The sequence below is a fragment of the Conger conger genome, chromosome 1 (genome assembly GCF_963514075.1).
Source record: "Conger conger chromosome 1, fConCon1.1, whole genome shotgun sequence".
NCBI lineage: Eukaryota > Metazoa > Chordata > Actinopteri > Anguilliformes > Congridae > Conger > Conger conger.
Window position 1 is genome coordinate 29,802,377 of NC_083760.1, and position 26,019 is coordinate 29,828,395.

At 40.2% G+C, this 26,019-nt stretch overlaps 2 protein-coding genes across 4 annotated transcripts in view; one reads left to right on the forward strand and one right to left on the reverse strand.

The window, feature by feature from the left end:
* efcab2 (EF-hand calcium binding domain 2) lies at window positions 1-15,796 on the reverse strand. Of its 2 annotated transcripts, XM_061233588.1 has the most exons (11): window positions 15,711-15,743; window positions 13,708-13,793; window positions 13,064-13,254; window positions 12,381-12,423; window positions 10,721-10,805; window positions 10,314-10,386; window positions 7,609-7,688; window positions 3,667-3,709; window positions 2,148-2,214; window positions 1,507-1,548; window positions 1-531 (listed from the first exon to the last, which is right to left on the reverse strand). In XM_061233588.1, the coding sequence occupies exons 4-11, from the start codon at window positions 12,403-12,405 to the stop codon at window positions 416-418; spliced, it is 531 nt and encodes a 176-aa protein (XP_061089572.1). In that variant the 5' UTR covers window positions 12,406-12,423; window positions 13,064-13,254; window positions 13,708-13,793; window positions 15,711-15,743; the 3' UTR covers window positions 1-415. The 2 variants fall into 2 exon arrangements, with proteins under 2 accessions (XP_061089572.1, XP_061089578.1); XM_061233594.1 differs by lacking the exons at window positions 1,507-1,548; window positions 13,708-13,793 and having other exon boundaries at window positions 15,711-15,796.
* The window catches only part of hnrnpua (heterogeneous nuclear ribonucleoprotein Ua), a 16,213-nt gene continuing 4,800 nt past the window's right edge, over window positions 14,607-26,019 (forward strand). For both annotated transcript variants that reach the window (XM_061233575.1, XM_061233581.1), the window contains exons 1-10: window positions 14,607-15,309; window positions 16,658-16,772; window positions 18,740-18,813; window positions 19,515-19,654; window positions 20,685-20,784; window positions 20,961-21,073; window positions 21,296-21,559; window positions 21,847-21,966; window positions 24,855-24,983; window positions 25,298-25,466. In XM_061233575.1, the coding sequence (XP_061089559.1) occupies window positions 14,808-15,309; window positions 16,658-16,772; window positions 18,740-18,813; window positions 19,515-19,654; window positions 20,685-20,784; window positions 20,961-21,073; window positions 21,296-21,559; window positions 21,847-21,966; window positions 24,855-24,983; window positions 25,298-25,466 (1,726 nt within the window). In that variant the 5' untranslated portion in view covers window positions 14,607-14,807. The remainder of the gene's footprint in view (window positions 15,310-16,657; window positions 16,773-18,739; window positions 18,814-19,514; window positions 19,655-20,684; window positions 20,785-20,960; window positions 21,074-21,295; window positions 21,560-21,846; window positions 21,967-24,854; window positions 24,984-25,297; window positions 25,467-26,019) is intronic.

A 26,019-nucleotide genomic window follows, 5' to 3' on the forward strand; every position in this document is an offset into this window, starting at 1 on the left:
TCATTTTTTTTTTAATGTCATTAGTGTCTAAACATATGTACATTACTCTGGTTAGTTGAGCTTGCTCTCTTAGATGAGCAAATAAAAATGTATAGGTACTCTGTAAATGCCCTCAGGAGCAAACTTTTATTATGACACGTTTCAGTCCAAGTGCCACTCAGCTGACAAAGGCCTGCTCCCATTGAAATGCTCTCTTGTGATAAAATCCCTTGTGGGAGCATCAGTATTGCATAAAGGCAATACTTATGAAACCTCTATATGTGCGTCACACAAAAGGTCATGAGCAATCCCATTGGTCTAGGGGGTATATGTGTGAAAACCAATGTGCACTGTGTCAGGGGGAAACATTTTGTCAGCCATTTTGTGTCTTTTCCCCTCCTTTGTTTTCATGGGGGTGGGGGCATGACAGCAATCATCATGGGTCTCTGACGGTCATCATGCCCACAAAGTCCTTGTAGAAGATGACGTTCTTGTCGGGGTCCACTGCAGCCGACAGCATTTCCTCCATCTCGTCGTTGGAAAAGGGCTCTCCTGCGGGGTGGAGCCACGAAGAAGGGGTCAGGGGTCAGAGGTCAGGACAAGGGTTCACAGAATTGGCTTTTAAAAGTCTATACACTATGTCATACAACAACAGCAAAATGAGTGTGGCTTCTTCAATTCCTAAATAAGAGGAGCTGTCAGATTACTACCAATTGTTCACAGATTTTCAGAATCGATTCTGACTTGAACTACCGAGTAACTCCATCTATTCTGATTGGTTCCTAACTGTGAGTCAGTACTTGCCCACAGGACACAGGACACAGGACACAGGACAAGGACAGAGGAAACCAATAAATGGTGGATGAAATCAAGGGTAAAATGTCAGCTTGTGGGAAAAAAATCACATGACATTATTGTGGAGCATGACAGCGACAATGTCAGATGAGAATGTTAATACAAAATTCTACAATGACAACAAGATGTTAATGTGTGAAGAGTAATGTATTGCTTCAATACAGAGTAAAGTAGCTGGCATAATAAGATACGCATAGTGATGACCTTTGCCCTTTTCCTCCTAAAATAAATGCACAGATAAAATTTTTATCTAAGTTCAGTGAGGCACATACCATTTAGGAGTCCTATGTCCATTATAACATCACAGTTTTATATGCCAATTGCAGTCTTTGTGGCTGAATTCCTGACCCCATCTTGATCTGTGCGACCATGTACAATTTCTTTGTTTGAAATTTTTGCCTTTGTCAGCCAGCCTCACCGTCGGTTTGGAGAGGACAGAGTTGCTCTGGGGCCTTTGTCATTTAAAATCGAAAGCAAATTCCTCCCAGCTTGGCATATTTAAATTTCACACGCACCCATTAACATCTGATAGTTCCTCCCATCACTAAGTGCAGGCTAACTGGTGCGTGTGTAACAGGATGTGACAAAGACCGCACGGTACATTTTCAGTGTTGAATCAGCTTGTAGCGGTATGAGCACATTGACTCTGACAAACAATGCTTTTATCCTTACCAGTCTCACACAAATTGTTAATGTTGAGTAAATGCAATGGAACTGTCAAGTGAATACACATGAAAACAAAATAGGTGTAAAAAAACAGAGCAATTTTCAAAGCAATCTTTCCTCTGTATTCCAGGCTTCTAAGAACCTAAATGTCACCTTTTGTCATAGCATTTCTATAAAGTTGAAGGTACACAATACATCAACAAGAGGATACATTTTGCTCATAAATCAAGAGTTAAATGTTTATCACAAGCATACTTTTAAAGCTTCGAGGCTCCATGCATTTGTTCACATGCATTTGGTGCACTAGAATAAAATCAAATTCTTGGTTGGAATATAGCAAACACAGTATTGATAAACCTGGGTGCATTTATGTGTGTGTGTGTGTGTGTGTGTGTGTGTGTGTGAGTGCATATCCAAATATTAATTGTCAAGCTAGTTAATTTTGGATAATTCATTTTGTCACAAAATATACAATATATACCGTACGAAATGACAGCTGAAAGGGAAATTATTTTCTATCGCCACAGGTGGGCGCCAAAACCCACTAAGTCCAAACAAACAGGTGTTTGTGCAGGCATTGAATGGATATGTGCACGTTACAGGTTTAAATTGCAGGTACACCTGAGGGCATGTTTGTGTGGACATACCTTCCTGCGTCATGAATCTTTTAAGCTCTTCTGGCTCCAAGTAACCTTTTTTCTCCTGATCCAGGACCTAGCATTCAGAGAGAAATACATTCAAAAACAATAATATCCAGTAACAATACGCAAAACATTCCATTTCACATAGTTGTATAACACCTGATAATGAAATCAACTGGTCTCTACTGTAACCATCTTCAACATCTTCAATGATTACAGCAGATTATAATAGTCCTGCATGATTTATTGTTGAACTAGAAGTTGTGCAAAATAAAAAAAAGTGTGCAGTGTATGAGGTGGACATTGCACTCGTTTGCTTTTCATAGTGTGTTCACTTGATGTGTCATCTATGTTCACTTTCCTTCTTTTCACTCTCACTCCATTAAGCCAACTAATTGTTTTTATAAACATCACAATCAGCTACTCAAGTGCCTAATTAGTCACTCGACTATATAGTTCAAGTGCCTACAAGTACTCTTGGAGGACAATAATTGAAATACAAGTTTAAATCCCTGTGGTACCTTAAATCCCCATGTGACAGAGACCACCTGGTCTCTATATGGTCTCCCACCCATGACTTGCCCAAAATGTTATTATATGTTGTTAAAAAATATATATAAATACATGATTTACATTTTCAAGGAATCCTTGCCTATTTTAGTCTCTGATTAATTAAAGGGGCTCATTATCCCAGGGGCATGGAGATGTAAGTACATGTGAAGTACAGAACTGTGCAAAAGTATTAAAAATAAATGAAAGATGCTTCAAAAAAGAATGAAATGAACAGTTTCTAAATATGGGAGGAAAAATGTTGAACTAAAAATAGTAGTGAACAGTTAAAAACTAAATTAAATCAGTATTTGTTGTGATCATCCTTCGCCCTGCATCAATTCTTAAGTACACTGTCCAGCAGTTTCATGAGAAAATCAGCTGGTAGGCTGTTCCGAACTTATTGGAGGACTTGCCAGTTCTTTTGCAGACTTTGGCTGTCTCACTTGCTTCTGGCTCAACAGGTAATCGAAGGTAATCAAGTTTTTATCTGAAAAGTGGTCTATTATTGAATATGTTACTCTATTTAACAAAATACAAAATAATTCTGTATTTAATATTTTGTAAATCTCAAATGTGCTATTTTCTACTCTTTTTAACACACTAATGCAGAAAACAACCAAAAATAATAATTCCAAATTTCCATATAAAAATAAAATGTAGGATGCCTAAACATTTTGCACACTACTGTCCTCACAGCAGGCCATGGAATATCACAAGGTAATTTATAATGAATGAAACAGTCATGGATCCAGCCACTAGACTGGAACAGAGGGCAGAAAGGGAAGCCATTCCCTTCACCTTGCTGGCACAAAAATAGCGAAATCTAGTACCTTCAGGTCTGAGCCAAAGCCCAACCCGGACACTCCTCATGTTCCAACTGCTTAAGTGTCAGAGTCTTCCATTGCCAGTACAGTAGCATCTGAACGGAGACGGCGTGCTCCCAGCCATTTCCCCTGAGGAGTATGTCACTCACCTCAAAGGCCTGGAGGAGAAGCTCCTCTGGGACGGGACGGAACCTGCCGGAAAAGGGCAGGCTGCCTCAGCTTCATGCAATGCCACAGCGTGCTAAGGCCATATTCCTCTGTTACAAGGAGCGCCTAGTTGTTCATTAAAACAGTGGTGGATTGCATTACACGGCTGTTCTGGGAAGACTAGTGGTGGTCAGCTCCACCATTTTGATGATGGCATCAGGTTTTCATGCACCAGGTTTATGAAAGAGGTAAATAGATATAAAAGCTCATTCATAGCTTGTGCAGTAACCTTGCTAAATTAGCACAATGCTTAATTTTGCACTCTACACCATGGTGGCTAGCTGCAACCTTGAGTCCAATTTATATAATCTGTGTTGTATTTGTGAATAGTATTTTCATATATTACGTAGTGTCCATAGAATAATGTAGTTTGGTGACTGCTGTGTGTGTACCATTATTGTTTCTCATGAAACCTACAGTGGGCTCCAGAATTGTTCGCACCCTTGATGAATGTGCACAAAAAGTGTTGAAAACTAAAAAAAAATAGTTATTGACATAAGCTTTATGTTTCAAAAAACAGGTTCAACAATTATTGGCACCCCTGGTTTAATACTTTGTGCAAACATCACTGCAAAGATGACAGCCATGAGTCTTACTCGTAGAGGCAACCAGATTTTCTTCCAAGATTTCCTGGTACTTTGTTGAATAAATTGTGCCATTGATCTTAAATAGTGCCCCTTTTTTCCATTTTGCCACCAAACATTTTGATGGCACTAAACAAAACTCATGATGCTTTGTGGTAGGTGCCCTATTATGTTTTTTTTAGACATGGTGACCCCAAGACACAACCAATCTCTAATCCTGGGGTTTCTTATGGCCGCCCTTATGGCATCTTCCTTGCCAGATAATATGCACTTACATCCTCTCCGTGGCAAGTATGCAACCATCCTTTTTATTATTGCCCTTGCAGTGGTATGTTTAAACATGTATGCATTTTTTGTACCCATTAACAGACTTGTGATGGTGAATTACTATCTTTGTTTTCTGAATTGAGTTCTTTGGCTTTTCCCATGCTGACGGTTGACATGTTGAATGCTTGCTACCTCATTTTTATACTCTAGTGAAACAGGAAGTGATGGAATGACACAATATAGTCCCTTCATACTGAGATGAACTAAATTAAAGTAAAATTGTATTTCTAATTTCACTTTGTTTGATTTCATTTACAATAATTGTTTGGGGTGGCAATAACTTTGGCACCTGTGGTTTTCAGAATTAGATTACTAAATAAAAAACATTGAAACATGAGAGTAAATGTACTGAAATGAAAGTATATAGTCTTCCCGTATGTTTGCACATGAATTATAGTTCATTATCCATGTTGTTTAGTATATGCAGCCTTTTTTCCTCTCCATTTTTATTAAGGGTGCCAATAATTCTGGAGCCCACTGTATGTTCTCAGGCTGACCTTCAGTGCCTTATACGGTTAATACACATGACCTCAGGATTCAGCTAATTCTACATTGCCACATAAATAGTTGTTGTACGCTGAGCAACTGTCTTTAGAAGCACTACTATAGTGAAAGTAACCATGCCCATGGGCTGCAATACCTCAGGTAATTCATGGCACCAGATACACAGGTTCCTGCTAACCGCCAATGCTAATTCCACCAATTAGCTAAATCTGTTTCTATTTCTTCTATCATTGCATGGGTGTAACAAAAATGTTTTTTCTGATTTATTAATCACAATCTTAATCACAAAATCTCTGTATTGAAGCATTGCCACTGTCGGGCTCAGCTAGATCTGGAAGACATAAGACTATGTGTTAAGGAAGCATAAGGTAGACTTCTAATAAAAATAAATGGAAGAATGTCGTCACTGTTTGCCACAATGAGTAAGAAGCTTTCTTTTCTTTTTTTTCCTTTCACAAACACAGATTGAGTTTGTGAAAAAAAAGATAAGGCAAATGTTGATGAAATGCAGGCCAAAGCAGTAGTTGGCTTTCACTGCACAAATATAATCACAGAGTGTGAAACAGAGGGGTGCTTTCACTACATGGCCAAGATAGTTTTGACCCAGTAACTGAAGTTTTTGGTGGTTCCAGAGGTGTGAATGATGGGCTGGGTTAGCACCACAAAACACAAAGAGAGTGGAAGATTATCTGCCAGCCTCTTGTTCCCGAGGAAAGAAAACACAACCTACCAGTTTTAGGTTTTCCTCAAAACGGCGACTAAACCGCCAAGTTCTCCTCCTCTCAAGTATCAAGCAGATTATTATATTGTAAATGATGAAAAGTTATACAGGAGCTAAATAGAGGAAATTATATTTTTTTATTTTCATTTGCAGCCTTGAAACTCCAATTGTGTTTCGTTTCCAGCACTTTATTTGCTGACTTACAGTGGCTTTTTACCCCTTCAATTTTTGCACAATTTATTATGTTGTAGATTTAAACTCAGTTTTTGATTTGTAATACATTTGCAAATATTTCTAAAAACATGCTTTCACGTTGTCATTGTGGGTTATTGAGTGTAAATTCATGGGCAAAAATGGCAATTTAATCCGTTTAAAAGTAAATCTACAACACAATAAACTGCGTAAAAGGTTAAGGGGTCTGCATACTTTCTGAAGCTGCTGTATTTGATTTCAGCTCCTTCTACTTTTACTGCAACATTCATTGGCTAGTACCAAATATCTATAGTGTTACTCTCTACTCTATCCTGCTGGTTGTATTTATCTCTAAATAAATACATTTGTTCTTGTTGGGCAAAATGGCCCGTGTATTGCATTTGTCAAATGCATCTACCAAAGACATTCATGTTTGTCAAGACTAATAAGACCAGGGTGACAGTAATGAATTACTGACTAATAATACTACATGGATTCTGCAGAGCCTGAGTCTCTTGCATAAGCCTTCCAGATGCTGGAGGCTATATCCAGACTCATTTATTATGTGTGAAGGGAGCTAACTCATATTCATTGTTCACTGTACTTCTGAATAAGAATATAGTCTGTTTACAACCCTGGGATAATTCCCTCACAGAAATAACAGCCCAACACATAGAAGCAGCAAAAGCTGGGTGCTGCTTGGTGGCTCAAATGTGTGTGGGTGGGTGTTATATGAATAAATATTTTAATAAGAACTAAATGCCCACTGAGGACATGGTTAAATAACATTTTCATTTTATGACAACTTTCCTGATAAACAGGGGTCTACATTTTTGAAATGGAGGAAAAATGCAAGAGTAAATGTTTTTCGGAATATCAACGGTGCAATTTTGTAAAGAAAATTGTGTCGTGTAAGATTTGCTTTACCAAGAGAATATAAATCTTGATATATAAAAAACAATAATATGCTATATAAATAAAGTTTCACTTTACTATAGAAGACTATAGAAAAAGACAGAGAAGATACCTAAAATACTAGTCGGTATTGGGTAAATTTTCCAAAGCACAGGGACGCCCGTAATGGAATGCAAGGTGCGCTGTTCTGGCATGCACCCCCTCGGCCAACCACAGGCAGGGAATGGTTCCTACATGCAGAGGTGTTGGTGGTACCCTGCCATAAGTTAACCCTGTGTGTTTCTTTTCATCCAGTGTCTTCAGCATACTGTGCCAGCACTGATTCACTCAAGGGTACATCAGGCGTTTATGCTTTTATAATGTCAGCCTGCATGCCCTGCGCTGCAGCATTTCATTAGCTATACTTTCGGTTTGTGGTGCCCTCCAGTTCAAAGTGCTTCCGAGAGCCAGGTGTCGTGGGCGAGGGGGTGGGGGGCAATTATCCGGCACTGTGAGAACACCAAAAAAATGGGAGCAATGTCTTCACAAAACCTGTAAGGGTAGTGTACAACTTGTATGACTCTCCTCAGTGACATAGGTTCAGGACCACTGCTAACACATGTATAACCCTCGTGGCTTCACTGGCTCAGCTACTGACTTACTTGCGCTCCATCAGCACCTTCGTCATGACTGGGAGGAATTTCTCAAGGCGTACTAAGCCTGTCAGCTCCTCATCCTCGATCTACGTGAAGAGAGACAGATGGGGTGCATCACTTAAACCAAGTATACTCAATCGCAAGTAAATCTGAATGCACTCAAATTAGTTAACATTTACAATTACATTTGGGTACTCTTATCCAGAGTAACTTAAATGGGGTGGATGGTGTGAACATTCAACACTGGAAGGGTCAATAATTATCCTCCAAGTGTCACAAAAACAATAAATGCATTGACAGTAAGGAATAGACTACAGAACATACAGCTTAGTACAAAGCAAAAGGCAAAGTAAACAGCTAACTTAATAAAAAAGCAAGCATGCTAACTCCAAATATATTATAAGGACACAATCAGTCAATCAATGCAACATTGTAATGCTATTGTAATGTATAATGCAGAGACAGCAATAGAAGAAACCCCAAAAATATGGAAAATATAAAAAAGGATATACAGTCCATAATTATTTGGACAGTACTCATGCACTTTTGGTTTGAAATGAAGCAATTAAGAATAATGAGATTAAAATGCAGTCTGTCACCATTAATTGCAGGGTATTTACATCAATATTTGGGATCTGTGTAGGAATTGCATCCCTTTTTATACATCCATTTAGTGGACCAAAAGTAAGTGGACAGTTGGCTTCTCAACTCCCTGATTAGTCAGGTGTATTCTGCATTTCAGTATCTAGTCTTGATTGTAGGTTTTTGATTGCCTTTGGAGTCTGTTATTGGCGTCTGTCAACATGACAACCAGAGTTGTGCCAATGACAGTTAAGGAAGCCATTATGTGGCTGAGAAATAAGAAAAACAGAGACATAGACCAAACAACAAACTGTTCACTGTGAAACAGTTGTTTGTAGTTGCCCCCCCATAAACCTGGAAGAATGTTTTGACTGTCTGCATAGCCTCACTTGTAACCGCAACATTACCAAGGTTGCTGATATGTGTAGAAATAAACTGTCATATGTGATCCCATTACCTTGGAATAAAACACTGACTGCACTCTGTTCTGGTTTAGGACTTCTCGCCTTGGGACCCGGGTGTTATCTGATTTATCTGATTGGTATTGGCTAGTTGGTAGTGGGCACTCTGTTTATGCAGCCCTCCCCGCTGACTGGAGCGGACTTTGTGCCCTCATTGCTTTATATGATTCCACATTTGTAATTCCTAACATGTCCACATATAGTCACACCGCACAAAGAATACACAGAGTAAAGAGGGGCCTCACAGATTGCAACCCTGTCCCTTGGGAACACCGACTTTGGTCTGGTGGAAAGAAGTTTCTGCAAGGTTTGTTTCCTTGGCTATGAGCAACGGAGTTCTCTAAAGAAATAGAGATTACACGGTACACTCTTCTCCAATATATAAACTCCTCCCTATTGACAACAGCGGCTGTCACAAGCAAATGAACTACATTATGTTTGATGGTTGTACAGAATCGTATGGTGTTGGATCATCTTACTGCAGAGCAAGGGGGGTTTGTGTAATGATTGGGGAAGTATGTTGTACATATATACCTAATTGTGATGGGGATGGACAAGTTATACAACAGGGGCTTAGAAATATGACCAAGATACGTGATGAATTGACGGAAAGGGAGGTTGACACAAGTAAAGATCGTTTTTTTAATCTTGTCTGTTCTGTCTTTTTGGCTGTTGGTATTGACCTCATCCTAATTTCGATGCTTTTCTGTTGTGGCTTGCCACTTATCCGTGCCAGCATTTCTCATACTGCTCAAGTACATTCATCTCCATGTCCCTGATTCTGAGCATGATAATGCATACTCTTCCATAAAAAACTCCTATACAGACTGACACTTATGTATACGATAGAGAGCAGATTTATACTCGCCTGGACGACTCCTTAGGCTAAGCACTTAGTAACCCTGGCTCCGACTGGTACAATAGTTTAGAATAGTTTGGGCATGTATGGCTGCCACAGGTGCTGGCTCACTTGACTTCATTGATAATGTAACTGCTGATAGCAGCAGCAGAATTCATTCTGAAGAGTACAGAAGCATCTTATCTGTTCACGCAAGTTCACACATATTCCTCCGATCTCACTTGACGGTGCTTCAGCCCATTGCAAGGCATTGGTCGTAAACATACACCAATGTCCTCTTTCTTCTAAATGATGTAGGCAAGCTTATTTTTGGTCTATATCTCTGACAGTTTTTTTTCTTATTTCTCAGCCTCATAATGGCTTCCTTGACTTTCATTGGCAAACTCTGGTCCTCATGCTGATAAACACCAATAACAGACTCCAAAGGCTATCAAAAGCCTAGAATGAAAACTAGATACTGAAAGCTTTCTTATACCTGCACTAAGGAAGTGATTCACTACACCTGACGAATCAGAAACAGCTGAGAAGTCAACTGTCCGATTACTTTTGGTCCCCTAAAATAGAGAGACTATGTATAAAAACAGAATACATGGATTATCTGATATGGATGGAAATACTCTCAAATTAAAGGTGAAAGACTGCATTTTAACCTCATTATTCATTCAATTCAAATCCAATGTGCTGGATTAAGAGTCAAAATAACAGAAATTGTAGCACTGTCCAAATACTTATGGAATAGACTGTAAATATGATAGCTTTGCAGGTCTCAATACAGCTCTAAACAAGAGAGAAGAGGAGCAAATACTTACCTCTGTGAGGATCTCATGCAGTTCTGCTTCAGTAGGAAAGCAGCCTAGTGATCTTATGATGGTACCAACCTCTCTACGGCAGAAAGGGGTAGCCTTTATAATCACAATATCACTCTATTGAATTTGTATTTAAATACACACAGTAATACGATCTATTTAAGTTCTCGAATGCTTACATTCTAGAAGCCGCACAAGACATTCAATCAAATGTAATAAGCTACAAACTGGGGATAAAAGCTTAAAAATACTTTGTGAGGGACTGGAATTTGCCATTGTTGACCAATATATCCAGTCTTCTGAGGTACTTATAAGATATTCTGGGAGCAACAGCAGTGAAACTATTTTCCCTGATTGATGGCACGACTACTGTAAAGTTTATCTAATATTTTTTGTTATTTTCTCCTCACCTGACATCCACTGTCGTATTGGACTCATCATCAAATAGGTTAAAGGCGGCACTGATTTTTTTATGCACCTCGGACACTGCAGCCTCTGAAATTAGAAATAAAAGAAAATCCAATGTGTTATTGTACATGAATTATGCTATCATTTGTTTCATTTGAATTCATCAGCTGAAACAATGAAACTAATGTCTATGTTCTGCAGAAGAATGTTCAAAAATTGCTATCTAACCTGTGGCCTAGACAGGGAATAGCTTGATAGTTTGAAGAATCTGCTTGGTGTTGCCCAAATTATCTTTCTGAACCGTTATAAACAAGACAATTTGCCAACCCCAATTAATCCCCTACATATGGGACCTAAAATAATTGAGGTTATCAACGAAATGTATTTTAATGTGTTATTTTCTCATAAATAACAGTCAACACAGTTTTCTGTTCCTTGGCTTTGCACAATTATACATGTCAGTTATTTTGAAGGTGAGACATAACATACAATAACTGAGGTTATCAAATAAATTGATTTTAATGTTCTCATAATTAACAGCCAACATGGCTTCCTGATTCTTGGCTTTGCACAATTGTACATGTCATTCTGTCCTTTGAAGGCAACAAAGTATGCTTTTGCATATATGATGGAATTTCCATAAACCATGCTTGTGTGCCACTTTTCGAAGCCATTATAAAAGTGATAAAAAGTTAGAAAAGTATCAATGTGCAGAAATGTACAAGTATTTTCAAGCTCTGTCTCCAAGAACAGTTGCCTAAATATTCACCTTGAGGACTGCAGCTGTTTCACCCAGCCAAATTAACCTGCCAGAACTAAGATCCATGAAGTTAGCCCTGGTGTAAAATCCAGCTATTACCAGCTTCAAATACCAGCTACCAGCTGTTTCAAAACATAGCTTGAGCTGGGCGAACAATGTTGAGTATGGAGCTGGTCTAACTGGTGAAGCAGCTACCAGTTGTTCCAAAACCTAGCTTGAGCTGTTTTTTTTTTTTTTGTTGTTGTTTGTTTGTTTGTTTGTTTTTTCAGCAGGTAGCACATCATTCTCGGAAAGAAAAAACGTTTTTGGCTTGTCTCCATAGAGGAACCATTTTTAGTACTTTATGATAAAGTTTATGGAACCCTCTACCATAGGTGTGAAGTGTGTAAGCTTCCAGACAAAGGAATCTTCTTCTATGGAATCACAGGGATCTATTTTACTGCAGAGTGAATGAGATATCTGATCTTCTGATTTCAGCGGAATAGCCTACGGTTAACGTTTTCGGTTGTTGCTAGCCTATCACTTTAATGTAAGTTTTTTTGAAACACACTTTAAATAAGAATTTACACGTGTGTTTTGTTTTATTCGTTGAGATAGCCGTTAAAGTTAGCTACAATCTGTAAATCGAGATACTACTAAAACGGTAACTGTTATATGAGATGTGCTTAGTTCGGCAATAATATCTTAACGTACGTTAGCTAACTTAGCTAACTTTAACGTAACGTTAATTTCGTGAAACCGGGTGTAAAGTTAACCCGCTCCTTTGCTATCAATCTGCTTTCAACTTGAGTGTTCTGTTATGGGAAGTATTCATCTGGTGGAATTACAAATATAAGTAAAATCGGGGCTGCTTAGCTAGAATATTTTCAATGAAATGAAAGACTTACATTAGCTAACCTTACCTGCACCATCCTTGTCTTCAGCCATGGTGTGTGTACACTGTTGCTAAGAGACAGTGGCATAGAATAGAGTTCAGTCGCATGCTCAAAACCTATGAGGTCAAACCCAAGCAGAACAAAAAAGCAAGCTAGAATGCGAAGTGGATACTCTTATTTCATTATGTTCGTGTGATATAACATTATAGTTTCAGATAAAATCCTGAGCGCTATTTCTTAAAATAGTACATTCGTATTTCTAATAAGTATTTCAATAAGTCATTCAATATTAAAGTTATAGCCACTATTAAACATTTCAAAAGAGCAATGAAGTAATGGCTTATGCGTTCAAAGCAATCAGGAAAATATCAATGTGACCTTTGAGTGGATATGTATTGCATATGTTGTGAGATATGTACTGTCCTTTTAATTTAGGGGACACATTTGGGGAAAGAAGTATATATATATACATAATCAATCAATCAATCAAGTACTTGAGCTGCACTTCTGAATTGAAAGCATTTGGAAGTTGGTAATGGTAGTAGTGGTAGCTCATGTTATATTTATAATGGTTGGCAGAAATTAGTACTGTAGCCTAAATCTAAATCTAAAAATAATAAGCAGTAATAATATTGCATAACGTGTATAACAGGATGTGTTAAATATACTGTGCTGTCCATAAAAATTTGGGTTTAAGTGCAGACTGTCACCTTTGATTTGAGTTGGACAGTCGGCTTGTTGTCTGTGTCTTGAATTCAATCGCTTCCTTAGTGCAGACATAAGAAAGCTTTCAGTATCTAGCCTTGATTCTAGGCTCTCAATTGCCTTTGGAGACTTTCATTGGCATGTCAACATGAGGAACAAAGTTGTGACAATGACAGTCAAGGAATCCATTATGAGGCTGAGAAATAGGAGAAAAAAACATTCAGTGTGACAAATATGCAATAATAGAGGAAACCAGGAATAATTTTCCATGGCACTGTAGCTAAAATGTAAAAAAATGTGTTTTCCTTTTATCATTATATCGTTTCATCTGTTGGATTTGTCATTAACATGTTGAATAGTGAATGAGTCCTGTTATGGTTTTTCATTTTTGTGTTTATTTGGAGTAAAAAGTAACATTAGCTTTATGTACATATCTACTTTTGACAAATTATATATTATGAAACAAAAACTTAAAATCATAACAGGATTCACTCACTAGTGAACATAAAGATAAGTGATACAGCTTCGATGCTCGTAAAATAAACTTTTGATACAATATGAAGACACATTTTTATGGCATTGCAGAATTTTAACTATATTATTGTCATAACTTTGAAACGCCTATGAGTTCTCATGTAAAATTTGTCACCTGAAGATCATCTTTTGTTAAAATGATCAACATCGTAGACTTCTCCACTCCCAGTCATCTGGCTGTCATTATGCACAGTTATGAGGCTGCAGGAAATTATGTGAACTTCACATTTCTACCAACTACCATGAAAAATTATAACACGGAAACAAACATGTGATTTTAAAGTTATATTTTATTTTGAGCCAGATAATTAATCTGCTGCTAATGGTGTGCATGGGTGTGACTGAGACCGCCCTCCTCCATATAAAAAAACACTGACCTTATGCATATTTTCCATATATTTTGTTTTCAAATCCTACATTTACATTTTAAATATTTAACATTTGCATTAATAAGATTTATATTTAACATACTTAACAAGTACATTAGCATTTATATTTGGCATTTACATGTAATATTTACATTTTAAATGTAGATTTATATATATCTTGCTTTAATTCAGGACATTATGTTTCAGACTCACGAAATTTATTTTTACGTTTTTACGATTTGAAAATTGTAGTGCTTTTTATTTTTTATTTTTTTTACATTTGCAATAATTTTAGAAGGATTACATAATTTATTACTAATTGTAGGATTACAGAACATTTGACAAACAGCCTGCCATTACAAGGGTGTCTCGTTAGTGTTCCCCCCAAAAAAAATTCAACTTAAGTACTATAAAGATTGTTAGAAGGTACGTTAGACAAATACGAAGTTTGAAACTACTATACCATGTAAAATTGAACGTTCCAAGAAGTAATACAGATTTACACAGTCAAGATCGTGGATTTTCTCTGAACTTATTTAACTGCTATTACGGTAATCACAGTCTCGGTTTTACTCCTAATGTCGCGCAATTACGGTAGGGTATATTATGTGCAACTGGAACTACACGCCCGTGCTGTTGCCAGTGATAGGGAAGGACACGAAGAGAGAGTGGTTTGGCGCAGTAAGAAAATCTTGGCGGCTCTCTGTGCTTTCTCTCATTTACATCGTCTGTCGACAGGGTGTCACGATTTTTTGTTTTCGTATTTTTAAAAACGTATTGTTGCATTCAGTCTTTTATATCAGTGAGAATATTACTATTGCTTGCTAAGTAATATATAATATTTAAAATGAGCTCAATCAACGTGAAAAAGCTAAAGGTAAATGAGCTGAAGGACGAGCTGAAAAAGCGACAGCTTTCCGACAAGGGGCTGAAGGCCGAACTGATGGACCGTCTGCAGGCCGCACTCGATCAAGAGGCCGAAGCAGGAGGCGCATTCCCTGGGCCTGAAGCCGGGGAAAATGGCAATGATGGCGGTTCTGATGGCGTGAGTGGCCTAAATGAAATGGGCGAGGAGGACCTGGAGGACGATCTGGTCGGGGAGAGTATGGAGGCCGAAGAAGAGGATGGAGACGGGGGCGAAGCTGAAGCCTACGACGCCGATGCCGATGGGGGCGCGGATGCCGGCGGACAACAGGACGACGACATGGGGGAGGAGGAAGAAGATGTCGGTGTGGAGATGGATAAATCGGACGAAGACGACGATGTGATATTAAAGGACGACGATGAGGAGATGGATAAATTCGAAGATGGTGATGAAGATGGTGCGCCGGCATCCCAAGCGGCTGATGGTAGCTATGGCTAGCTGATTTATATTTTAGCATTGGCTAACGTTAACGACGTTATACTAGCGTTGGCTTAAATAAGAACGGCGCGGTTCATTCAAACGAGTATTTTTTAATGTTCATGCATAGTTTGTGCTAATATTAGGTTATCCTACTGGCGTTATCTGATTTATCAAATCACTCCCGATTTCGCTAGCTAGCTAGCTAACATTAGCTAGCGTAAGAAGAATGGTATTGGCTAACGTTAGCCAGCTTGCTAGGTCGTGTTTTCTCGAGTCAAATAAGGTCAATTTGCTCCATCTCTTTCAAAGGATTTTAAGCAATTTTGCGTGCTTTTTGCTTCCTTCTCTGTCCAAAGGTAGTGAGATGCAGGCGTTTTGTGTGATTACCCGACGGAATTTCATTACCGTCAGACAAAGATGCACATGGTGATTGATTCGTGGGTTGCGAAGAATTGTTGGAAGCGAATAACGAAATGGTGGCTCCTCGTAGCGGCGACATCTGAGGCGGCATGTTTTTTTCCATTGTTCAGATGGCTAGCGCTTAGCTTAGCTCTAGGGTTGGTCATCGGAAAATCGCTGTTCGTTACAATAGCATTACGTGGGTTCGCTAGCATTTTAAGGTTTCGATGTTGCTTTACTGATGCTAGATATTTATCATCGGTCTCCGGTAAGAATTTACAGCGTGCTTAGCTAGCTTTAACCTTGGCTAACGTATACTTTCGCTTTAGCTGGCTAGATGTTCTCCAAATGGCTGCCTAGCTAACGTTAGCTTGGGTCATTGATGAGCTAGTTGGGTAGCTAACGCCGTTAGCATACGTTCGGTTTTCTATTCATCAAGCTATTTTCCGAATCGGAAGAGAAACTTGTGAACATGGATACACTGATGTATCTAGCTTTAGCAATTTTATGTTATGAATTTACTTTAACGGACACAAAAATATATATTTCTTCGTCTCAAAATGTGTGTTGCTTCACGCACATTCATTGCATATAACGTAGTGAACTGTCGTTAGTTGATGTTCTTAGAGAAGGTTCATTCGCAAGTGAAATGTATCTTGGCTGTAATAAATGGTCCCTGTTTTACGAGTTTAATGCATCTCTCATTGCATTGGACCTGTGCATATGTAGCTCACTACCCTGACCGGCATGTACTCTGATGTTCACATCACATGTATTCATAATTCTGTTCAGACCTTGGCGTAATGTTTTGGTATTTTCAGTCTCACTGATGGTTGGTGCGGGGGAAAACTCCACCAGACCCCATCCTATAGTTGTGTGGGCCACCCGATGTAACAACAGGGCCCAACACGGCACGAAGGAGTACCTCATTATGTCTTGTTTTATTTCCAAAGGGGATGCGGACAAAGACAAGACAGCTGAACAGAAGAATAAGAAGGGTGTTAAGAGACGCCGGGAAGAACATGGAAGGGGCTACTTTGAATTTATTGAAGAAAGCAAATACAGCCGGTAAGAACTGTACAGAACGGCCTTCGGTATCCCTGAAGTGCCGCTGTACACGGTTTTGACTTATTGCACTGGCATGTTAAGAGCCAATGCTTTCATCGCCTAATATAATGACCCATCCTCCTAGATTTGCTTTGACAAAGTGCAAAGAAACACACATTTTATTGGAGCGGATTGATAGCAAACACAAATTCCTTCTAACAGCTGAACAAATGAACAACACTGGTAGTATACAGAACAGTCCTGCAGTTTTTTGTTCCCCCCAAGTCGGATTTCTTTAAAGATCGCGTCAGCAAGCCGTTGTTATTTAAATTATCCGTTGGGACTCTGCAATGTGCTACCTCCTCATGATGTCACAAGATTGGACAGGATCCCTTGGGTGTTTGTGGGATGCTCCACCTTGCAAGTTTATAGGCCATTGCATATGCAACATACCTTCCTATGCCAAGGGATTAGTGGTACTTTGGAGGCAGGATTCATCAAGGAAATGGTCCAGTTCTCAATTGTGGGGTTTTGGTAACTACAACACATTTCCACCTAAGACAAGCCTGGCTTTCTAGTGTCTACCTTCGGTTCTTGTCTCTCTTCGGTATACTTAAGCCACAACAGAATTCTTTGATCTTATTCTGTTCCTATTGTCTTTTATCAGTCCTTCATTTTCCTCAAAATGATCTGTCCTCGGTCTTGTCCCAAACATTTTGGTAGTTTTTCCAGCTGTAATTGGAAACATTCTTGTGCTGTGTTGATGCTAGGTGGATTCATTTATATTCCGTTTGGCTGTACATTATATTTTGTGCTGTAGTTTTGAAACTCTTATACATTTCAGCTATTGTACAACTGGTAGAAAGTCCCGTCTGTTAGTCAAACTACTTTTACTCACATAAGTGGGTATTTTAATCCATTACCTTCATAGTGCAGTGGTTAACGATGTGGGCTTGCATGCAACTGTAAGGTTGCGAGTTAATTTGTTAATTTCCCAGCTGGTGTGCTGTTATTGTATCCTTGAATAAGTTACGTCACCTAAATTGCTTCAGTAAAAAAATCCAGTATAAAAAGGAATCTATGCAATTCAGTCTGGTTAACCATATCCTCTAAATGCCTAAATATAAAATGTTATTTGGGACAGCCAAATGCAAATTCATTTTATGAGGTTGACAACCGAGAAATCAGTGCATCAACCAAAGTGGATGTCCCAATGAAATGCTGGACTGTTTTTCACTGGGTTGGAATTCTGCCAGGAGTAGTATAAATCTAAAATGGTTGGGGTCACGCTGGAAAAGAATTTGACCCGCTCCTTGATCCTGCTTTTCATTGGCTACTTGTTGTGGTGCTCAAATAGCAGTTTCGAAGGAGGTCAAGCTTAAGGCTGAGAGGGTCCGGCAGGTGCTTTGAGAATTTAAATTCTAAATGTAACCGCTAACTTGACTCTTTCCATGTCCAACAAAAGGAAAGCTGCAAAACAGTTTCCAGCCCTGCCCCTGATTTAATTGGCAACATTTTATTCTTTTTTATTTTATTTATTTTTCCAAAACCACACTGGATCTTCTGTACATTCAGTGTGGCTTAGTAAAAAATCCCTCAGCTTCTGCCTTGACCTTTGCTAGAATGCACTGCCACGTGTGGTGTTAAATATATCGCAGACCTTTTCGCCGCATGGTTCTAGGTTGGCAGCGAAGCGGAAGACTCGTGTTTTGCCCGGATCTGCCGTCTGTTCATGGTTTTCATTACAAGCCGCGCACGGAAAAAAAACGCAATTCCGGGACGTTCCGTCGGGCTCAGCTGCAGCAGGACTCCTGAGTTTATCGGGGAGGCGGGGGGGTGGAACCGGTTTCTGAACTCCCGGACGTTTCCGCGACGGCGAACGGTTCGTTTCGAGCGTCTGAAGCCGTCTGCCGAGTCCTCTCCGACGCTCTCATTTCCCCGCCCACAGACGTCTTTTTCAGCTGGCTGAACTCCACGCTCTCTTTCAGGGCCAAGTCTCCACAGCCCCCCCTGGAGGAAGAGGACGAGGAGTTCGACGATACCACCGTCTGCCTCGACACATGTGAGTGCTCCGCTCGTCCCGCGGTCAGCAGCGCACCGTTACGTCACTGGACGGTGCCTGAGGCGGCTGCCATAACCTCCACCCTGCCTGCTAGTCTCAGATATCCCTCAAATTTGTCTCATTTGTTAATGAGTTTGACCAAAAAATAAACTTTAACATTGTTGTGCAGCACTTGCCTTTTAAGCTCCTGGCACCTAAAAATGTGTAGTTCATGGGCGAGGTGTTTATTTGTTTTATGCAAAATTCTGGCAAAATCTCCACATGCCTAGGGCTAATTGCAAAGCCTGTCCTGTTTGCCCTGCAGAAAGAAAAAAAAAAAGAATAGATTGGGTCACATCCTCTGTAAATGACTTGATTTTTTCTGAAGTAAAGGAAGGAAGGAAGGAAGGAAGGATGGATGGATGGATGGATGGATGGATGGAATTTAAAGGGTCAACATATTTGCATAGATTTTATTACATTTCAATTTACAGGTTATATAATGTATTCTGTCCTATTCAGCATTGACTGGATAGGGTGCATATTCCAGGACAAGGGTGGATTTTTCCTTCTTAACCCAACATGAATGAACGGATAAATAAATTGAATGAATAAATGAGGAGACTTTGCAGATGACCGTGCCTTCTAGCCTGTTTTAGGAGAACCGAAAAGGTTGCGTTTGACTCATCTGAGCGATGGTTGTTTTGTATTGCCGGGCACAGACAACAGCGACCTGCACTTCAAAGTGTCCCGAGACCGCTACAGCGCCTCGTCCCTCACCATGGAGAGCTTCGCTTACCTGTGGGCTGGAGGAAAGGCTTCTTACGGTGTGGCCAAGGGCAAGGCCTGTCTCGAGATGAAGGTGAGAGCCCTCCGTTCACCCGCGTTCTGCAAGAAGCCATGTAGCTTCTCAATTTATTACATTTGCCAGCATTTGCTTAACGGATCAGACTTTACTAGTTGTCTATGTACAAGAAATTCTACTGTTGAGTATTTCCTGTAATTCAGACATTTGTTCATCACCCTGGAAGTTTCTTCTGCTGTGGGTTCCCTTGGCATGTGTTGCCAATGTTGTTTTTCCCCGTAGCTGGTTGGTTTTCTGTTGAGAATAAGGTCTGTGGTTAGCATAAGCTTAAGTGTTCCGCATTTTGTTCGAGGAGTTAAATTGCATCCGTTAATATCTCAGCCATGAATTTCAAAGCGTCCAACTACAATAGCATTCGTGTCACCTGAATGCAGGCTAGTATGAAACTTGAATGGTGGCTGGAGGAATGTGACCATTGTTCTTCAAAGCACCTGAGAGCTTTGAAGTTCACTGTTGAATTGACAGATTTATTGCAGCTCGCAGAACAACACTTCAAACTTCCTTAATCCTATGTTAACTACACCTTATTTTCAGCAGAAAACAATCCTTATGAGATAAAATCGTTGGGAAGTTCAGTTATATACACAAAAAATAAAAAATATTGCATGCTTTAAAACAAGAAAAAATGCTAACTGAAAAGGAGCCCTTTGTTGTTTTAGAGGCTGTTGAATTCAGAACTGCAATTGAAAAATAACCATATCCTTCCATTGAGTACAGTGGTTTGTAGCTGTGCAGCTCTGCTTGAAAAGTGACTTTGGGGCTGCCAGGTATACAGTACTATTGGCTGCAGTGGGAGTGTAGGTTTACAGTGACATGCATACCTGGCAACCCCCAACTCCGACTTGTATTTCTTGGCAGAGCTAATGCTGCTTCTGTCTGCTGCCATTCATCGAGGTAGCACCGTTAGTATGAAGCCAGTAGATATTGTCTACAGATGATTAATGTTATTGTCTGACAAATCAAATTTCCCAAAAAAGTTGTACTATTCATTTAAGGAACGCTGTTCTCTCCACTTGTGGTTAAATAGATCATTGAAAAGATTCCTGTCAAGCACATCTCCAGCAAGGGCATTGATATCCATGAGGTTTTGGTGGGCTGGTCCCTGTCAAGTGGCAGCCTCCTATTGGGTGAGTGTCCGTCAATTCATGTAGTCCCAGTCGTGTGCGTGTACAGGAGAAGCTTGAAGTTGCCAGATATAGCTGGAAGCACTCTTTTGTCCAGCAGATTATAGTGGGTTTAAACCGGTTAGTTGTAAGTGGTTATGTCTCCCCTCCCCCGGTGTGTAATTGTGTTAATTCTTCAGGTGAAGAGGAGCATTCCTACGCATTCTCTCTCAAGGGGAAGAAGACCGGCAACTGCGTGACTGAAGACTACGGAGAGTCTTTTGATGAAAATGACGTCATTGGTTGCTTTATCGTATGTTTCCCATTTTCCTCACTTATTACTTTGCATTCATAATGTTGCTGCCTGACTGTGGTTGTACCCATTCCATCATAACCTATATTAACCATATTTGGATAAGATTTGGGCTTTAGAAAGTTGGTCAGTTTATTTTCTGTCAAACTGCTAGTTGATTGGTTTACACTAAAGCCTTTGTAAGCCGTAAATGTAAACGAGCCCTTTCTCCACCCACGGCAGAACTTTGAGAGCGACGAGGTGGAGATCTCCTTCTCCAAGAACGGGAAGGACCTGGGCGTGGCCTACAGCATCAGCAAGGAGGCCCTGGCCGATCGGCCCCTCTTCCCCCACGTCCTCTGCCACAACTGCGCCGTGGAGTTCAACTTTGGCCAGAGGGAGACGCCCTACTTCCCCGTCCCGGAGGGCTTCGTGTTCCTGCAGCAGATCCCCGTGGAAGACCGTGTGCGCGGCCCCAAGGGGCCCGAGACCAAGGAGGAATGCGAGGTGAGCGGGGATGAGTGTTCACTGCCTTCGGTTTCTGTGAAATGATCTCACCAGCAAACAAACGAGAATAACAGCATCCTCTTAGCCCTAAGGTACAATGTTCCATTGTCTCTTATTGTGCTGGTATCGGAGCTAAAGATTTTCAAAATAAATTTTACATTAATTTTACATTTCTTTTCTCCGAAGTGAACAAAGCTTTTGAATCCGAATTGAAAACCTGTGCCGATTGCCTCTGTACCATCTGTCCACTGCTCCTTTGTTCGACCCTGACATCTGTTCCCTTTCAGGTTATTGTCATGGTTGGCCTCCCTGGGGCAGGGAAGACCACCTGGGTGAAAAAGCACACTGAGGAGAACCCTGGCAAGTACAACATCCTGGGAACTCACACCATCCTGGAGAAGATGATGGTGAGTGAGACTTAGCGCTCAGGGTTTAAACACCCATGTGGTTTCAGTCCCAGCTGCGAGTCGGCTGTGGGGAAATCGACTGGGACTTACACGGGCAGCGAGCTGTGTTCTAGCCTCTTGTTTCAGTGTGGGCGTCTGTGCCAGGGGAAAGATATTGTCACACTTGCAACAACTGAAGCGGTGCTGCTGCTTGTGGGGTTTGACTTGGCGCAACTATGCAAAAAGGGAGTTTGCTTGATTATTAGACAGCTCGTTTAGTCAAGGTTCAGCGATTAAATGGGTTGACTGCTAATTGGTTGTTTCAACTTGGTCTTCCGTGTCTGTTATGAGTAGGGCTCAAAATATTTTCCGTTTCATCTAGATGTGAGTGTGTTTAATATGCCTTTATCCAAATACGAAAATGTGTAGGTTGTCAATTTCTTTTCTTTTTGTGAATGAAACTGAAACCCCTGCCTAACGTCTTTTTTGTACATATTGTATAGCAATACATTGTACAAATGAGTGTACAATTGAGGGATGGTCCTTGCCAACAAAAAAAAAAACTCAAGGCTATAAGGAAGAAATGGCAACTTTACTTAATGTTTTTAAACCACTTCACCCAGATCTGTGTTTCTGTGTACTTATCCAAACCGAAAGTCCAATACAGATGGCAACTTGAGCATACCCCACTGTTACTTCTATGACCTGACAAGCATGTCTCTAAACCGGAGATGGGAACTCAACTCAACTCGGACTCGTGTTAGTTTTTGCGTTTCATATAAAATAAAATAAAAACTTGGTTAAAACACACCCAATGTGGTTTTACGTGCCACCCTGTGCCTTTCAGCTGCAACCATAGACTAACACCCTTGCAGCCTAGCTAGCTAATGTTAGTTCCGCATGTTGTGGCCTTTGGGTGTGAAGAATTCAGGCTCAACCACCTAAATACTTGCAACTTGCAAGATTTGCAGCATGAAAATAAAAGATGCGGGAGCAACCACATCAAACATTTGAGAACTCATCGAGAAAGGTCAGTCAGTTTACAAGTACCGGAGCTAATGCCATCGCTGTTCACTGTTGCCTTGTTAACTTAGCTAACCGTAGTTCACACAAGCAGCTGCGTTTTCAACAAAACAGTCACCTAATGGTGTTTTGATCTGGAGCATGAGCAAAGGGTTGTGCTATTTTAGAAACCTTCGAGTACGGCCTTTATGCTTGATACGCAGGTCTTGTTCGGTGGCGTTATGGAAGTAAGCTTAATCTGGTGTCCATGTAACAGGCCGTAGTTTATTGACCCTCATTTTATATTACAGACCCATGCTAACATTTACTACATCACATGAGTCACATGGACTTAAATAGAATGGTTATTTTATCTTCTTAAACGTAGTTTCGTTAAAAGTAATGATGCGTATTCATTGGAACACTCTTTGTAAAAACACATTCCTGATTGAGGTGTTCTTCTGTGTTCAGAATCTTCTTGCAATTCCCCAGAAAACATCCCAAGTCGGCACTCCTTAGCGCTATTTTACTATCCCAGTTTTCAGTTGGATTTCTTTTTTTAAATTGGGAACTTAACCTAGCCCCAGAATTTGACGTTTCAAAAAAAAATGTATGGTCTTTTTTTAAATGCAGGATTGTACGTTCCTTCCTGCTTCATATCAGTCTGAAAATTTACTCTTCTCCCGAAGTTGACGTATGCTGCCTTTACAGCAATGTCTGCCAGCCATTGGATTTGGACAGTGTAGAAAGCCAAATCCCTTTTCCCACAGATTGCAATCTGATTTTGTGGAATCGGGACCATGTAGAAACCCATTTTAAGTGTGTCTGGAATCGCCATCTTGCGGCTTGCAAATGGGGTTGGTCTTTGGGCTGGAGCAGAAAGTAAAGCATTGGCCTTTTACATTTGCCTCACTTCTCATACCCAATTGGGTGTTTCATCTTATTTTTGGGTAAGATTTGCATTACACCCCTGGTTTATTTCTGCCAAGACTAAGGCCAGTTTTCTAGGGGCTGTTTTGTCAGTGTTTTGTAATGAGAGGGGCTTTCTTGATGTGAGAATGCACATGTTTCCTCACAAACAGGATGCATGTGCATTGATTTGAGGTCCTGGCTTCCAAAGGCAGCCAGTCTAACAGGAAATGTGTGCTGCTTGTAAGATCTACAGATGGGAACATGGGAGGGGGGGGCTGGGTTGGCTGCCACAAAGCAGGATTAAGGATTTGGCCAGCTGACTTCCAGAAATATTCTGAATTGGATGAAATCCCGGCCAGAGAAACATTTCAAAATGTTTGCGAAATTTATCCAGCTAATTCCGCTCAGAAGTGGGCATTTGAGCTACATACAAGGTGCTGTTTTTTGTGCCCGTGGATGATTGTGGTGGAGTCCGTTTGGGTTTTCCATGTCAATCAAACTATGTTGTGGCAGTGTGAACAATCGTTTCAGAGAATTTCATATTTGAAGAAGGGCACTGGGGTACATTGCCAGTCTATCTGGTGTTTAGCCTAAATCACTTCGCAGTGGAAAAAGCACAGGGCACTACTACCAGGCCAGTATTTTTACAAAGTGTTGATTTATTGAGGATTTTGGACGGTTCTCCTACCTTTGGTGTTGGAAAACGATCACTATCATGGAAGAGCTCTAGTTTCATGAAATGATTTGTACTAGGCCACAACATGGTCGGTTTGCTGTTTTCATCGTGGCAACAAAGGCGAATACTGGATAAAGGAAAGCACACACCTGTCCTACCGTACATAGATCTCACCTCAATGTAAACATGGTCCGTTGAGATATCACTAAAATTGAACCGGATTGGAAGTCAACCTGTGAAATGTTCCAATATGAGGTTTTAATCCAGGTTGCCTGTCTAAACCTTTACAATGTCCTTTCTTTTGTGTGTTTCAATCCAGATTGCGAGCCTGAAGCGGCAGATGAAGGACACCACCAAACTGGCAGCCATCTCCCAGCGCGCCCCCCTCTTCCTGGGCAAGTTCATTGAGATTGCAGCACGCAAAAAACGGAACTACATCCTGGACCAGGTGAGCTTTAAAAAAAAATTATTATTATTATAATCTGTAGAGCAGTTGTGCAGAGGGGCTGTGTAGGGTTCCTTAGTTGGTATAACCTGATCGAATGAGCAGTGGTGTCAAATGTTCTACACAGTCCTACATCTGTACATTAGTCAAGCTGTATAGGTTTCTTTGCACAATTACAAATTTCATCATCATCAATCATTTTAAGAAGTTCTAGAAAGGAAGCCGTTTCAGGGGCTTTAGCGATCTTGGATCATTCAGATGGCAAGGCAGCTAGAACGGGGTTTCTTGAACTGATAAGTCGCTTTCTCCCTCAACAGACCAACGTGTCGGCCCCTGCCCAGAGGAGGAAAATGTGCCTGTTCGCCGGGTTCCAGCGCAAGGCCGTGGTGGTCTGCCCCACGGATGACGACTACAAGGAGAGGACGCAGAAGAAGGCCGAGACAGACGGCAAAGACGTTCCCGAACACGCTGTCCTCAAAATGAAAGGTACTGCGGAGAACCATAAAACTGTCCGGTATTTGAACCTCTTTACCTTAGACATTTAGTATTTAACGGAGTTGGTTTGTTAAACAGCTAGATGGTTTTTTCTGCATTTCATTTCTTTTATATCTGTTGCTCAGACACCTTTTATTTAAAAAAAAATACATATATTTTCTGCCAAAAATATTTAATTGTATGTGTATTAATCAACAAAATGTGATGATTCATCCAGACAGTTATCTTGTTGGATAATGACCACGCAAGGTGACTCATTTAGGGTTCTGTTCCTCTGATCAGATTTTCAGTCAAATTTGCCTTTGTTTACTGCTGCAAATCATCCCTCAACTATTCAACTTTCAGGATTATACCACCAAATGGCAATAATTTTCTTGTTATACGCTTTAGGAGTAAACAAAAAAATGGCTCAACTATCTTCAAGCATGTCTTATTTACTAGAATATCTTCCTCTGTTCAGGTTCTAGACTTCTACAAAAATGTTCTAATTTGTAATTACCATCATCTTGAATAACGAATGCCCATTGTCGGAATTTATCTTCAA